Genomic DNA, 15,373 nt, shown 5'->3' with positions numbered 1-15,373 from the left:
CGATGAGGGTTCAGTGAAGAGAAGAGGGATCAGCTGAAGGTCCAGATGCATCTCAGGCCCCGTTTCAGGTCTTTACTGGATTGTTTTCCTATTTCTTAAGGACCTGCCATTCAGATACTCATCATCTGCTGTAGACAGTTCTTTTTTTTAGGCCTGAAATTTCTTTCATGTTTCACTTGTCAGGTTTCTTGTCAGTTGTCTGTTATGTATATACAGGTGACTTTTTAAAGCTTGAATGTGTCATAGGCCGGTGTTAAGTGGATTTACAGGGAGAAATAAAACATATTCCTTTAACCGTCAGGTACAAAGACTGAACTGTCAATGGACAATGACAGCCAATGAAAAACTTAAAGTCATTCAGAGATTCACTTAACCTTATCAGCGTCGCAGGGGGGCTACGATAGGGCAAGAGGAGGTATACCCTGGACAGGTCGCCAGCCTGATGCAGCAGGGCTAACAGAGAGAGACAAACAACCATGTGGACTCACATTCACAACTATGGACAATTTCGATTCACCAACTAACCGAACCCCACAACCTGCATGTCTTTGGACTGCCAGAGGAAGCCAGAGTACCTGGAGAGAACCCCCAAAACACCGGGTGAACATGCAAACTCCACACAGAAAGGCTTCAGCTGAGTGAAATTAGCTGAACTCAAGACTTTCTTGCTGTGGTGCAACAGTGCTAATCGCTGTGCTGCCCTCTTCAGAGACCTTTGGGGAACTATTGAACAAAACAGCTTAAAAAAAACAAACAAAAACAAACCAAGAAAGTTTGGCTACTTGGAAGCAAAATATGAAGAAATGAAGTGTGGTAAAATGGTAAATGGCCTGCATTTGTATAGCGCTTTACTCAGTCCCTAAGGACCCCAAAGCGCTTTACACTACATTCAGTCATTCACCCACAGGCAATGGCAAGCTGGGGCATGGGGCGCACTGATACTGGCGGCTGCCGGACACTGGTGCCACCGGGCCCTCTGACCACCACCAGTAGGCAAACATGGGGTTCGTATCTTGCCCAAGGATATTTGGCATGCAGCCAGGAGGTAGCCTGGGATCGAACCACCGATTTTCTGATTAGTGGCTGACCTGCTCTGCCACCTGAGCTACAGCCTAAGTGTGGCTCTAGACTTTTACACACTAGTGTCCACCATTTTTAGTTCATTCTTAACAAATGACTATACACTTCCATCCATCCATCCATCCATCCATCTTCTTCTTCCGCTTTATCCGAGGCCGGGTCGCGGGGGCAGCAGCCTAAGCAGAGAGGCCCAGACCTCCTTCTCCCCAGCCACCTCCTCCATCTTATCCGGGGGAACACCAAGGTGTTCCCAGGCCAGCCGAGAGATATAATCTCTCCAGCGTGTCCTGGGTCTGCCCCGGGGCCTCCTCCCGGTGGGACATGCCTGGAACACCTCACCCAGGAGGCATCCTTGTCAGATGCCCGAACCACCTCAGCTGGCTCCTTTCGATGTGGAGCAGCAGCGGCTCTACTCCGAGCCCCTCCCGGATGGCCGAACCTCTCACCCTATCTCTAAGGGAGAGGCCAGCCACCCTTCGGAGGAAGCTCATTTCTGCCGCTTATATCCGCGATCTCGTTCTGTCGGTCACTGTCCACAGCTCGTAGCCACAGGTGAGGGTAGGGACGTAGATCGACTGGTAAATTGAGAGCTTCGCTTTTACACTCAGCTCCACTCTTCACCACGACGGACCGGTGCAGCGTCCGCATCACTGCAGCAGACTGTACACTTGTAAAATCAAATCTAATAAAGAAGCTAAGCTCGGGAACTTTTGAAGTAAAGCTCTAGATTGATGCTGACACTAGTGCTTCAAAGAACACATGCAGCATAGTCCACACAAGCTAAGAAGGATAATGACCAATTTTATTAACTATTTATTAACTATTATTTTAATATCTGAGTTGGTAGTGATACTTCTACATAATACTGTTGAACAAATAAAAAAAAATAAGGCAAGGTTTACTTCTAAAACAATCTTTAATTAGGAAGTGTGCACAGATAGAAAAAGACTTTTTGATTCAAAATTCATTAAATTCTGAAATACTTGATTTTACTTGGCTGCACAACAAGGACAAAAAAAAGACAAATACTGTTTCTGCAGGGTGAAAAGGTTTTAAAATGGAGACAGAAAATAGCATCAAAGACAGCCTATCTTTTGGGCCAGTTATGCCGGAATCCTCTGTAAGGGGGAAGAAAAGGAGAGAGTGGTTAATATTCTGTGAGTTTGAATTAGCAAGGCCAGAAAAACCTCTGTACGCTGAATAAATTTACCGATCCGATTTTCCAGGCAGGTACGACATACTTCGGTTGCCAGCACCAGTGTTGTTTTTCTGTCCCTTAGGAGTTTTCTGTTACACAAAATGTAGCAATGCATTATTAAACATGAATATATTTACATGTGGTTCGGTTAATAAATGTTTTTAACAGAGCCATACTTTTCTCTTAAAATCGTGGGCTTGCCGGTTTGGATCAAACTGTGTGTTATCCTTTGATGTGTTACCTGCAGAAGAAAAGAGAGTGCACAGAATTTAAATGATTTTTTTTTAGATTTTAAAACAACTGCAAATGAATGAAAAATAAGCCGTGGTTTCACCCAGTGTAATAAAAAATGATATGCGTACCAGCAAAGACTTTGAGGTCTGACTGACTGTAGTCAAAGGGCTTGAAGCTGTCTTGAGGAGTTACTTCTGTCTTCTGGGGTTTCTCTGCAGATTTCATTAACTTCTTGCTTGGTTTGGGAGTCAGGTCTCCAACCTCACTGTCGACTCGCTCTCTTTTCTTTCCGCCGGCGTTTGATGATTCCTAATTAAATAGGTCAGTAACACTGCATTCAGTAAAATACAAAAGAATTATCACTTTAATGAACACCTCTGTAAATGTAGACACTGTCAAACTAGTTAGAGTTTATCCCCAGTCTTAAATGCATGTGACCCCTTAGTCTATATCTGATGACTTTTAGTTCAATGTTTTGCTGTTTAAACATTTCACAGAGAACGGTCGATTTAAGCAAAAATATCCAATGACCAGACTGCTTTGAGCTGACAGACAGTCCAAAGAAACTATAAAAAAACACTTGCTACAACCAAAAGAAGAGCATCTCTGAATGCACAGTGTGTTGAATCTTTAGGCAGATGGTCTTCAGTAGCAGAAGACCAGCAAACTGGCTACAATTCACCGAGGTTCACCAAAACTGGACAACAGGAGATTAGAATAAGACCGCCTGGTCTTCATTTCTGCCTCGACATTAAGATCTTAGGGTCAGAATTTGGTGTAAGCAACATGAAAGCACACATCCATCCTGCTTTGTATGAACATTTCAGGCTTCTGATGGAGGAATGGTGTGAGGAACATTTCCTTGGCACAGTTGTGTTGATGATCCGCATATTTAATTTGGCCAAGATTTTATTCTGGATGCTTCCTGACACAACCCTCCCAATTTGCCAGCATGGATTGGCACTATGGAGTACACTTCTTCTAGGGATAAGGCGATAAGGTGCTAGGGATAAGGCAGCAGCAGAAGATCCTCTGTGACAACCACTAAAGGGAGGAGCTGAAAGAAAACGAGGAGTACCAGCTGAGCATGGTTGAAATGCCACAGCTTGAGTACTGCTGCTGACTATCTCCACCTCTTTATCACCGTAGTGTACTCTCTTCTGCTTCCAGCAGGACAACACAGCATGTCACAAAGCTCAGATGTTCAACATGACATCCTTTTGGGATGTGGTGGAACACGAGCTTTACAGTGCAACATGCTCTAAACGCTCTGCTGAGCTGCATTTATGCTGTGCCACCAAAATCTAAGAGGAATATTTCCAGCACCTTGTTGAATAAAAGGTGGATAACAAAAGAATTGAGGCAGTTCTGAAGGCAAAAGGGGGCTAGGAAAGTGTACATAATGTAGTACCTGGTGAATGTATATATTTTTGGTGTATACAAGCCTTATACAAGATTGGAGAATTACACATTAATGTTACAATGAAGATTATACGTTGTTTTTCCTCCAAAGAAGCAGGACACTTGGATTTAAAGCTTGCAAAATGAAAACATTATTGTGAATAATTACCTTATAACCTAAAAAACACATTTCTGTTTACATTTAAAATGCTACAGCAGTGCTTCCTTAAGCTAAACTGTTAATTTGCATATTTTATTTCCCAAGCAAATTAGTCTATTCAGCTCATTTCATTTTGCTCACTAGCAAGTTGTATTTTTCTCATGCCACTGTTGGTGAACAACCCTGCACAACCCTTTTGTAATATTATTTATATCAGAGCAGCAGGAGGTTCCAAAAATCACTGAGCTTTCTTTCAAAATTGTAATTAGACAAGAAAACTTCATTGCCCAAGTGCCAGCTGAAACTGACAGTTAGCCGAAACGGCCAATGTTCTGCTGAAGTTGGCAAGTTGACGACTGTTACTTTCAAGCGTTGCTGCCAACATCTCCGACTACGATGCACGCCACCAGATGGTGCCAACGTGCTTATATGAGGGAGCCAATTCAGCAGGGAGTGCCTTAAAACCAAGTTTTCACTGAAACAGTCATCACACAGAGGATTAGTCTGGTGCACGCCATTAGTGTTCACTCAAACAAATGATGGCAAAGCCTCAGATGGTGAAAGGTAGAGGGGACGGAGTATTTAAAAAAGAAGAAGGAAGCACTATGGTGGAAAGACTGTGCATGAGTAACCAGGTGGGTGTAAAGCAGTAATCCCAGTAGATGGGCTTTTGGACAGAAAGGAGCTATTGTCGCTCTCCAGGGGAGGAAAAAAAAAATCATGTGATAAGTAAAGGATGAGTCTCTTAATGCTCTAGTCCCACGCTGCGGATTCTGTTTCCCCAGACACATCATGTGACAGACATAAATATTAAAAGGCCACTTCAATGCCAGTGCTGCAGACTGGTAAAAGTGATTTACTCGCTTATGACTCACTGTATTTATGTGCAGAAAAACCAAAGGCATCATCAGAAAATGGGGGGGCAATGCAGAGGGTTAAACTGGCCATTAATGTAGAGACTTTAACATGTTCTTGAGCGAGTATAACTCAGCTCTCACGCCACAGGGACACCGAAGCCCATCTAAAGTTGAAAAGAGAAGATGGCAGGAACAGAAAGTGAGTGACTCACTGCTACTTGCTGGCGAACTGTGGCGACGTTCTTGAGAGACTCCTGATAACTCTGTTTAGCCTTTGTCCTTTCCTCTATGGAAGTCAACATTAAAAACAATGAGCAACATGAATTATGGGTGAAAGAAACTGATCAATTTAGAGTAAATTAACCCTGTTACCTGTCTGCTTTTTCGCCATTTCCTTGGCTTCCTGCTTGGCTTTCTTCTTGGCCTCTAATTCAGTCTGTTGCTGTTCAACACTCTGTAGTTTCCACCTTTTACTGATCTGTCAAGGTGAGAAGTTTGTAGTTGTGAATCTTCAAACAGGGACGAGGTAAAAAAAAGAAAACAAAAAAAAGACGAAGAAAAAAAAAAAGAAAAACTAAAAAGAAAGAAAAACAGGATATGGATCGGTGAATGGAGCTCTTTGATTACCTCGAATATTTTTGAAGACGGGTCAAACTTGGCATTTTTGTTGACGTGCACATCAGTGGAGGGTAAATACTGAAATCCCAAAAGGAAGACAAATGAATACTGAACCTCAAGTTCGGTGGCACACAACCAGCGCCGAGGGTAAATCACTGCCTGCCTCTTACCATTCTAAAGGGGTTTTCAAAGGACTCAATAATACGTCTGGCTTTCATCTGAGCCGCTGAGCTTGACTCCTGGTCATTCTTTATTTCCACCTCCTTTAACATAAAGCAGAGAGCTCACATTTCGCACCACAGTCACACCCAAATCATCTCACTCTGAATAAACTAAATGTTAATCTCCACCTCAAACAGTGTGATTTTAGCTGATGCCACGAGACCGCTTTCTTTCTGTACATCCACGTCCTCATCCTCTGAGAACAGCAGCCCCTGCTTAACTGGCAGTTCTGAAAAAAAAAAATGAATGGATGCATCAATACAAAGCCTAATGGGCTGAAATCTGCTATCATTTGAGCGACGCAAAGCACACACGAGCATGAAGCTCACCATCAGCAGAAATTTGAGGGGGGTCGCTCTCGGAAACCCTGGACGTATCATGGGGACCAAACAACGGGACCTCAGGCTGGAAAATGATATAAAACCACATTCATTTCCCCTGCAGTCATTCAACCTCCAAAATCAATTGGAATTTAAGCCAACCTTTTTAATGGGCGTGAGTCCTTTCTTCTTCTGCGCAGCAATCTCAGCCTGTGTGAAATGCAAACGATAATGCAATATTTGACCGATCCTGGTCCCCCAAATCATCAGTGACATCTCAAACATTGAACTTATAATACCAAAACATCCCCCCTGCTGCCACTCATCTTTCCTCACCTTAAGGAGGGGCATTTCTCTGGCCTGCTGCACTAACAAATGGAGCTCATTGATGTACTGCCTCACCAGTGGGGGCACGGGGTTACAGCAGGCAATGATGCCCTGAGGCTCCCTGAGTAGGTAAAGACAAAATACTGAGCTGGAGGTTATGAATAAAAACATTAAATTCATCTGCTCCACAGTGAAAACAACAAGAACCGGAAAAAAGAAAAAGAAGAAGAGAAATATAGTCAACTTACCTTGGCAACTCCTCAGATATTTTGATCATCATGTGAGTGGGCAGGACGTATCTAAACACACAGGTAACACTGGATTAAAACATGTTACGACTTCCAAACCCTAAATCATTTGGACTGTAATATGTAGCTGGACAGGAAGGATAAGCTAGAGAGAGGGAAAAAAAAAAAAGCTACAGCAAATTTCCAGAACAAGTCGTCCATCCATTTCCAGGCTGCCTACCCGGTGCTTTCATCTTCCTGCCTGGCCAGTTTGTCCCTCCAGGCAAACAGCAGTCTGAAGGCAGTGAGCTGCTGGGTGTTAAAAGACTTTTTCTGCTTCCTCTGCAGCTCCAAATATGACTCTTCCGTGTAGATAGGCTTCACATATTTCTGTTTGGGAAGAGAGGGGGGGGCACATGGCGAATTGTGATAAATGTCAGAAAATCTTGGGAGGTCATGGCGTGGAAATGTAAAAATTATGGAAGCATTAAAGACTCCAATGGAACTAGAACTGAACAAGACTATTAAGGTTGATTTAGAAGTGTCACTTTAATCTTCATTGTGTATTAAGTGCACACCTTGAGGGAAATGCTGCTGCTCTTGTTCCAGACACTCTGCAGCAAACCAGGCTGTCCGTGGTTGAAGTCGAGAAGCTGTACCCTCACGCAGTCGTAGATATAGAGAAGGTAGTGGGTGTCTGTCCGGGCATACTGCACCATCTCATCTGGCAAAGGGCTATGTGGACAAATGTGGACTATATTTAATTCCCCCAAAACAACCGTACAACGCTTGAAGCTAAGTGAAAAGTATAAAACTATGCATTCGATAACCAGGAGTCACCGTACCGAACCCTCCAGTCAGCCAGCTGGTAACGTTTGTCAGAGTCCACGTTGCAGAAGTGTTTTAGCAAGTGGTCGAGGGAATGCCTGGCCAGGTTGAGAGCCCGGCTTGCCTGATGTGTGTCAAAAAGGTTGACAACATACAAGCCAAAGTCCCTCTGGAGCCATTCGATGTCAGAATCTGCACCGTGAAAAACCTACGAACAAAAAACATAAAGTGTTGAAACCTCACCGGTGCAGAACCAGCTTATTTAATAAAGAAAAACAATTAAGACTCATTTCATATCTATATATTTATATTTTCTTTTGAAAAAAGTGGAGACATGCTATGTAACATTTGGATCATTTTTGCAAATCTTTCAGTGGTTTAAAGCCTACGCACCACACTTTTTTCACAGGTGTCCTACAGTGAGTGAGTCATGTCTGCTCCCACACACACCGCGGGACTCCTGCCAACTTTATCGTATGTGTTTGAAAATAATAAGGACACCTCAAACAAATTCAGGCTCAGGGGGGTTTTAACTTTACAAACTTATAATCATTAAACTGGTGAAGATTCTTTTTTTTTCCAAAAGGCCTCCATGTAATATCAAAAAGGAGATGATGAGATATAGCCCCAAGGAAGATATACTCCCTTGGGGCTATTTTAAGTGCATTTTCAGTTCTGAGATGTGGGAAAGTAATGACTTTAAAAAAACAGAAAGACAAGTAGTTAGACCACCAGACTGCTTCTCTTTAAATATCTATTTCACATTACAGGAAAATCATTCACATGTAGCTACAAACACCAAAAACTGGTATGTAAACCCATTTATGATTACTTTATTGATAGAGCAGGTTATATGATTTCTTCCCAAGATACAGTAAACTGGACTTGGCTTTTTGAATGACCTTAGTGTCAAATCATGCACTTTTAACCAATCAAAAGTCATATCAGGTCAATTCAATTTTATTTATATTCAGTGTTGGGGAGTAACGGAATACATGTCCCTCCGTTACGTATTTAAAATACAAAATATGAGTAACTGTATTCCGTTACAGTTACCGTTTAAAAAGGTGGTATTTAGAATACAGTTACTTTGTTGAAATAAATGGATTACACGGCGGTACTTCCCTGTTTCATATTGTGGCGGGTCAGGCCTGTTTGGGTTTTGTTTGAAAGCTGTGTTCTGTTGTTCCAGGTGGCTGCGTTACGGTTGCCATGGTTACAGGGTGACGCTCTCTCTCTGCGTGTTTCCTGGGTGAGAGAGCGCCTTTTGTTGTTGTTGTGCTAAGCTAATAGGCAGAATGCTACAGGTATAGCTCTAAAGAATGTAGCATCATAGGCAGTGTAGTCCGTGCTGCAGGGAGAATGACTGCCATACCCGTTATGTGTCTGTGAGCGAGGGAGGGAGAAAAAGGAAAAGTACGAGCTGTCATCGAGCAAAAACGGGAGCTGGAAGCATGTAAATATAATAATAACCACTGCAGCCAAGAAGAGTGCCTGACGAGCCCAGTTGTAAGTAAGCTATTAAGACTCGACTGTACACCGTGTTCGTGTTTTCCTCTGAAACAATAAGTTCCGTTGGAGCAGCCTTTCAACGCCTCTCTCTGTCTCTCGCTAGCAAAGTGACCCAGACAACAAAGTAAAGCTAGTTTTTGGCTACGAGCCCGACACAGAACCCACCGTATTAGCCAGAGGTCCCTTTACTACGGTTTGGAGCCGCGGACCTTCAGTAACAGTAATAAATCACAGCAATAGTACATTCACGTAGTTGTAAACAGCATGATAATATATTAAGTAATCCAAAGTATTCAGAATACGTTACTCTCATTGAGTAACGTAACGGAATACGTTACAGAATACATTTTGGGGCATGTATTCTGTATTCTGTAATGGAATACATTTTAAAAGTAACCTTCCCAACACTGTTTATATAGCACCGAATCCCTACAGCAGTCATCTCAAGGTGCTTTACAAACAAACTGGTGATCATAAGGTGCCTGCTGGTGTGACAGTAAATTATTTTCCTGCCTCTTTGTGTTGGCCTGTTTAAAAAGAAAAAACACTTAAAGAAAAAGAAACTGACAACAAGAGCTGAGCAAAGGATAATAGAGTCTTCATGAACAGAATGCATGAAATTCACTGAGATGCACAGGAATAAATTGGCACCAGAAGGATGTTAACTGGCTGAACCTAACTGTATGCATCATAGTGCTACCAAAGCTGTAAAAGGCAATCCTTGACCTGCATGACACGCTGGTGCTGCAATTGTCATTGGACCGCTGGAACGACATAACATAGAGTATGCAGCACAAAAAAAGTACATTTTCACACTAAAGACAGATTTTTTCCCCAGTTATCTGCTGCACTGATCATGTATCAGAACAACAGGTCGTGTGTGTCCACTGCACTGTAACGAATTCAGAACTGAGATTAAAATTAAAACAGCCGCCGACTGTGCAGCTGCCCACCTCAAACCAAATCTAACCAGACATGTAATCTCATCTGCTGTTGATAGAGCCGAGCAGGATACGGAGGGAAAATGATTGGGGAGTGTCTCCATTACCTTGACAATGGAGGGGTCAGTGAATGCCTCATTCAGGATGTACATCTCGCTGCGGAGCTCCAAGGTGTCGATGATGAAGTCCTCCTCTCTGGTGGAGATCTGCATCAGACAGGTGAGGCCGAGGAAACTTCTGTAGGAATGATGCTGCGATGAAGAACAAAGAAGAAAGTGAGCAGTGAAATTTGTCTGAAAATGTCCAAATAAATTAATTTGTGATGCAAATTTTTTACATCACAGGGACCCCAACACTATGAATATGAGCTCTGTACCTCCAGGTCCACTGCAAATTCAGACAATTTGCACAGCTTTTCATTTAGAGCTACCAAATCCTCCAGTGCATCAACAAATGACAACTTCGTCTCAGCTACTGGTTTGTGCATCTGAAAAGAAACCACAGATTAGACAGAGGCCTAACCAACAGTGACAGCATCTTATTACAGGAATCACACATTACACACGAGTGTATTACCTGAGGTTCTGGCTTAGACAGAAGATTTTCTGGTATTGTAAGATGGTCCAGTTCATATTGGTATGGGTGTGCAAACCTGCATGGATCAAAATCCCAAGTATAGTTGCACAATAAAAATAAAAAATGGAACAAGATATGATCTGTATATTAAACAAGGTAGGATGCTTACATGTCATCAACATGTTCCTGAGTTCTTTGCTGGTGGATGAAGTCAGCCAGGGCAGCTGGGACATCAAGGTCCTCAGGCCTCTCTTTACGCATTTGTTTGTTGGTAAAATCTATGGATGGAGAACAGGAAAGGTAATAAGTTTGACACGCTAAAGCAGGAGTGTCAAACATAAGGCCTGGGGGTGAGAATCAGCACAGGAAAGACGCCGCTCTCGCCCACTGGACGGCTTTGGAAAATTAGACTTTTTTTTTACTTTAGGACAGTGGTTCTTAACCTTGTTGGAGGTACCGAACCCCACCAGTTTCATATGCACATTCACTGAACCCCTCTTTGGTGAAAAATAAAATATGATTTTTGTTCAAATTCAAGACATAGATATGTTTTTTATTGGTGCACAAAATGAGCCGTGCATGTCACAGTGGAAGCTCTGCCGAACCCCTGAGACCGACTCACCGAACCCCTAGGGTTCAATCGAACCCAGGTTAAGAACCACTGCTTTAGGAGCATGCATCAAGACGTTACATTTATAGTTAGACTTCTTTTCACTGACAGAAATGAGAGTTTCACTGGTATAAAATGAGTTTGACGTCCCTGCGTTAAAGCATTTATATTGTAATCAAAAGCTAACACGAGAAAACAATAGGATGAGGAAGAATATGAGAGTGAAAAGCATGTCTTACAAGATGGAAGTGGCTTTACTGCATTTGGCTTGATGAAGATCTTGGGTATAAAAGGCGTGTTGCTGTTGTCAACTTTTTCCTTGAATTTGAGCTGAGGTCGTGTGATGTTCTTGGCATGGAGCAGTCGAAATGTCTCGGAACGACTGCTAGGACTGGAACCCTGATCAATAAAAGCATTGTTTAGAAAAAGTGTAGAACAAACATACTACTTTCAAAAAACTTTTTTTTGTGTGCGTGAGATTTAAGAAACGGCTGCCAGGTCTGGCACATATTGTTTCTTCTTGAATTTGGCCCAGAGCAGACACTGGCATCTGCAGTGTAATAGCGGAGAGGTTAATTAGCCAACCTTGCGATTCCAGCTGGAAACGACAATTTTTGGAGGCTGGAACCCTGCAGGCATGACAGGCTGCTGGCTCCTGTTCACCCCATCAGCTTCATCAAGAAGAATCCCCTGGAAATCAGACATGAGAGCTCAGGGTTACTTTGCAAAGACTTTTTCGTGTAGAAACTCGTTCGACACCAAAGCTGCGGGTCATACCACTCTTTCGAGGATAACGTCATTTGAGTCCACGACCAAGTCGAACCTCTCCTCCAGCCCTGTCAGCTTGTTCCGGTCTCTCATGTGAGATCTGCATCCATGGTGCTGCATTATCTGACTCATACTAACACAGAGGCACAGTGAAAAGATTACTTTTTGATTACTGATGCGCAGCTAGTGACAGGTTAGTTATTCAATAAAACAACTCATCTGCATGCGTGTCAAAGGGCACGTCTGCACTAAAGCCTCGTGGGAGACGTCTGGAAACCTTTGCTGACCCCTGTTTAGTTTGAAAACTGCTACCTTGTGTTTTAATCTAGAGGTCCAGCAATTACGAGTTTCTAATAACAAGGCAGCCAGCCACGTCTGCATCCTGGATGGGTCTGATCGCTTACTAAGGCTGATAGATCTTTTGTTATGCTGCATTATTCATAATTATCACTGTGTTTTCACTCTACTTGTGTAAGAAGTCCCAGTGCCATATGTCGCACAATTGTTTATCCACCTTTAGTCGATACACTTCATCTTTTTGTGTATTTATTAAAGCACTGGATGATTATGAATTGGTTCTGTTCAGAAAACCGTCTGCAAGCAGTTAGCGGCAGCCAATTTCCCAAAAAAGAGGAGCGATCTAGGCATTACACAAAGTCTTATCTGAGAATGTGCATCTATCTGATTGGTTAAAACAGGTGGGGAGAGTTGCTTGTTTTGCAGGAACTGAGGTGGCCGTGACCGAAATCAGGCGCCAGTTATCATGTCTACAGCTGCCCTCGTGCATTCTTTTACACTGAGATGTCAGCAGATTTCTTATTAGTGCGAGCGACTAAGCAATAACTATCAGTCAGTAAAATACTACAGATCCTACTAATCCCAAACACATATCAAACCCAACACATAACAACTTAATACTGGTGTGTTACTTTCAGTTATGTTTATAACCCACCATCAGCCGAAGCAAACGATCACCGATCTTGTTTGCTAGAAGCATCACACGTACATGTAGAGTATGAGCACAAGTCTTGAGTTCATTTCTTTGTATTTCGTTTCCAAGATGCCAGACCTTCTTGCTTTTCTCTTGAGCAACAGCTCTCCAGGCTTTCTCAAAGTACTTCAAAGGCTTTTGGACACTGGTTGCTTTTTTACTGATTTTTAATCCGGTACTTGTATCTGATCATGTTCAGAGAAATATTTTTTAAGCCACTTAACACTGACCTATGAATCATGCAAGCTGAAACCCAACTGAAACGATGAACCAGTGCTGTGCCTACACATAGCTTGGCAAACAGCCAACTGTATCTTTAGGCATTTTGCTACTAGAAGCCTGCTTAAAAAACATCCTTTTGGTCTCATTTCTTTAGATGAATTTATGAAAAACGCTAGTTTATGCCCGTGAAACAAAATGTCTGACATAAAAATAGCATTTTTGCGCCAACAATGTGATTCCCACTGAGCTATTAGCAGAAAGTTTGGCATACCCTGGCATGGTGTGGAGTATGTTGTTTAAAAAAATAATGAAACTGGAAAAACGGAGGCCCAAGGACAACAGGTAAAGAGTATTAAAGTAATCAGAAACTGTGTCAGTGGAAGGGTGGCTGTCAGGAAGCCATTGTTAAGGAAAACAGGAAGGGAAGGGTGAGATATGACAAATTACACAAGAACTGGATTAAAAATCTTACACCTTGAGTGTCTACAGCCACCTGAAAAACATGGTGGATCCTCTGTCATGAAACAGAGGGCAGCCAAAGACGAGCCCTGAATGTTTTCCAAGAAGCCTGGAGAACCATTTCCGAAGACTACTTAAAGAAATGATAACAGAGCTTACCTAACAGATTTCAGGCTGTGTTGAAGGATAAAAACGATCATACCAAATGTTGACTTTCAAACTCATTAGAAATGTACCAACTGTCTCTGTCTTCTATACTGTATTTGTATCTACATTTGCATATTTCAGTCAATTTCTGCACCGACATGAAATGACAGGTGGCTTGAGACTTTTGCAAAATACACTTTAAAAATAATGATGTAAATGTAATATACATTTACAGGCAAGTGAGTATAGATGGAAATTACTTTTTAAAATGAGTTAATATATGCTTGGTATACAGATATGGTTTAAGAGATTCATGTGGTCTGATTATCATTAAGCTCGGTTTTCATTATAAGTGGAGTGTGCTGCTGCAAAACTGTAGTGTTCCCACACTTCTTGGATCGAATTTGCCTCAAACTTCAACAACATAGTTTGTCAGGATTTACTTCTTGTATTGTCTGTTTTTGTTACTGTTTGTACTGGAGCACTGTAATCAACATAATTTCCCCCAGGGATCAATAAAGTATTCTGATTCTGATCAACTCACTGAATGCATTGTTGAATCTGTGAATTTAAAAAATAAAATAATGCAACAACACACTATATTCTCACCAGTGCAGGAGCTTATCTCCTTGACTTTCACAGAACTCCTGGAATCCTGGGAAGCTCCGATAGAAATCATATTCATCCCCAGCTTGAGGTAGGCCGGCAGATGCTTTGGTGGCTGATAATACAGCACCAAACCCATGCTGTAGAGGAAAAGATTGAGCTGTTAGTTACTGTTTAAAGCCATTCTCAATATATTGAAATTGATTATAATTAAAAATAAAGGGCACGGAAACACTGCTGTTCCTTATTAGTTACTGTTATTACATCATATTGAGGGAACAATAAGGTTTATCCACAGGGAAAAGCAGCATGGATATAGTGCTTATTGCATAATTTAAAATGCTCTTACTTGCTGCTGACTTTATATAAACAGAGGCTATTAAACCAAAGACTTTAATAGAGTATGTGGTTGGTCCCAGGAGATACTTTAGGACTGGATTTCTATCACTTTTCGTCAGTTACTACATAACACTGCATGATAATAACTGTTAACTACAGACTTCCACATTTCTAACGATTTAGCAAAGACACTCCAGACTCGTAACGTCGACCTTTACCTTTACAATCACCTGTATAAAATTCATCTTGTCTCAACAGCTTACTATGGATGTTTTCAACCAGCTATCAGGCATCCACGTTGCTTTCTTGCCTGCTAGCATGAACTCCGGATTTGTTTACTTACTTTAACAAAAGCGTCCACGTCTCTGAACCCGGGGCACAATTCGGTTTTGTCCTCGTCGTTGGTGTCCAAATTACTGTCCTTAGGGCCACTGCTCTTTAAATCTTTCTTCTTTGAAGAAGCCATCATTTAATTTGGTGCTATGTACATGTGTAACGCAGGAAACAACTCGCTTCTTCGATGTTTCTTCTGGGCCACTGGGAATGCCGAGGGACAGACAGCACCACCTAACGGTGTGGGGTGGAAGGGCCACTACCAGGCGGATCGTATCACAGACCATCAGCCGAAGCAAACGATCACACATATATTTACTTTAATTATGCTGCACTAGGCTTAGACTGCTGGGCCTTCCCATGATGCACTGGTAAGCGTTTCTTTTTCATTCATCTA

The 15,373-nt window shown here is 42.2% G+C and overlaps 1 protein-coding gene across 1 annotated transcript; it reads right to left on the bottom strand.

The window, feature by feature from the left end:
• Positions 1–1,977: 1,977 nt before the first annotated feature.
• exosc10 (exosome component 10) lies at positions 1,978–15,209 on the bottom strand. The gene is made up of 25 exons (XM_085146492.1): positions 14,987–15,209; positions 14,308–14,444; positions 11,889–12,012; positions 11,697–11,801; positions 11,351–11,510; positions 10,671–10,779; positions 10,502–10,577; positions 10,302–10,412; positions 10,033–10,176; positions 7,490–7,680; positions 7,223–7,379; positions 6,886–7,034; positions 6,666–6,716; positions 6,427–6,538; positions 6,253–6,300; positions 6,100–6,175; positions 5,899–5,999; positions 5,719–5,811; positions 5,558–5,626; positions 5,303–5,408; positions 5,143–5,216; positions 2,641–2,821; positions 2,455–2,519; positions 2,291–2,367; positions 1,978–2,198 (listed from the first exon to the last, which is right to left on the bottom strand). The coding sequence occupies exons 1-25, from the start codon at positions 15,110–15,112 to the stop codon at positions 2,168–2,170; spliced, it is 2,673 nt and encodes an 890-aa protein (XP_085002618.1). The 5' UTR covers positions 15,113–15,209; the 3' UTR covers positions 1,978–2,167.
• Between the last annotated feature and the right edge of the window lie 164 nt (positions 15,210–15,373).

The sequence above is a fragment of the Neolamprologus multifasciatus genome, chromosome 20 (genome assembly GCF_963576455.1).
Source record: "Neolamprologus multifasciatus chromosome 20, fNeoMul1.2, whole genome shotgun sequence".
In the NCBI taxonomy this organism is placed as follows: Eukaryota; Metazoa; Chordata; class Actinopteri; order Cichliformes; family Cichlidae; genus Neolamprologus; species Neolamprologus multifasciatus.
This window is presented reverse-complemented; position numbering and strand designations above follow the sequence as displayed.

What these genes read in the sequence shown, in the direction of transcription:
- exosc10 (XM_085146492.1), bottom strand. Translation starts at nt 15,112, where the DNA reads ATGATGGCTTCTTCAAAGAAGAAAGATTTAAAGAGCAGTGGCCCTAAG. An exon ending in GACTCACGCCCATTAAAAAG is followed by an intron (nt 6,176 to 6,252) that starts GTTGGCTTAAAT and finishes ATCATTTTCCAG; the next exon opens with CCTGAGGTCCCGTTGTTTGG. An exon ending in CGTCTTCAAAAATATTCGAG is followed by an intron (nt 5,409 to 5,557) that starts GTAATCAAAGAG and finishes TCACCTTGACAG; the next exon opens with ATCAGTAAAAGGTGGAAACT.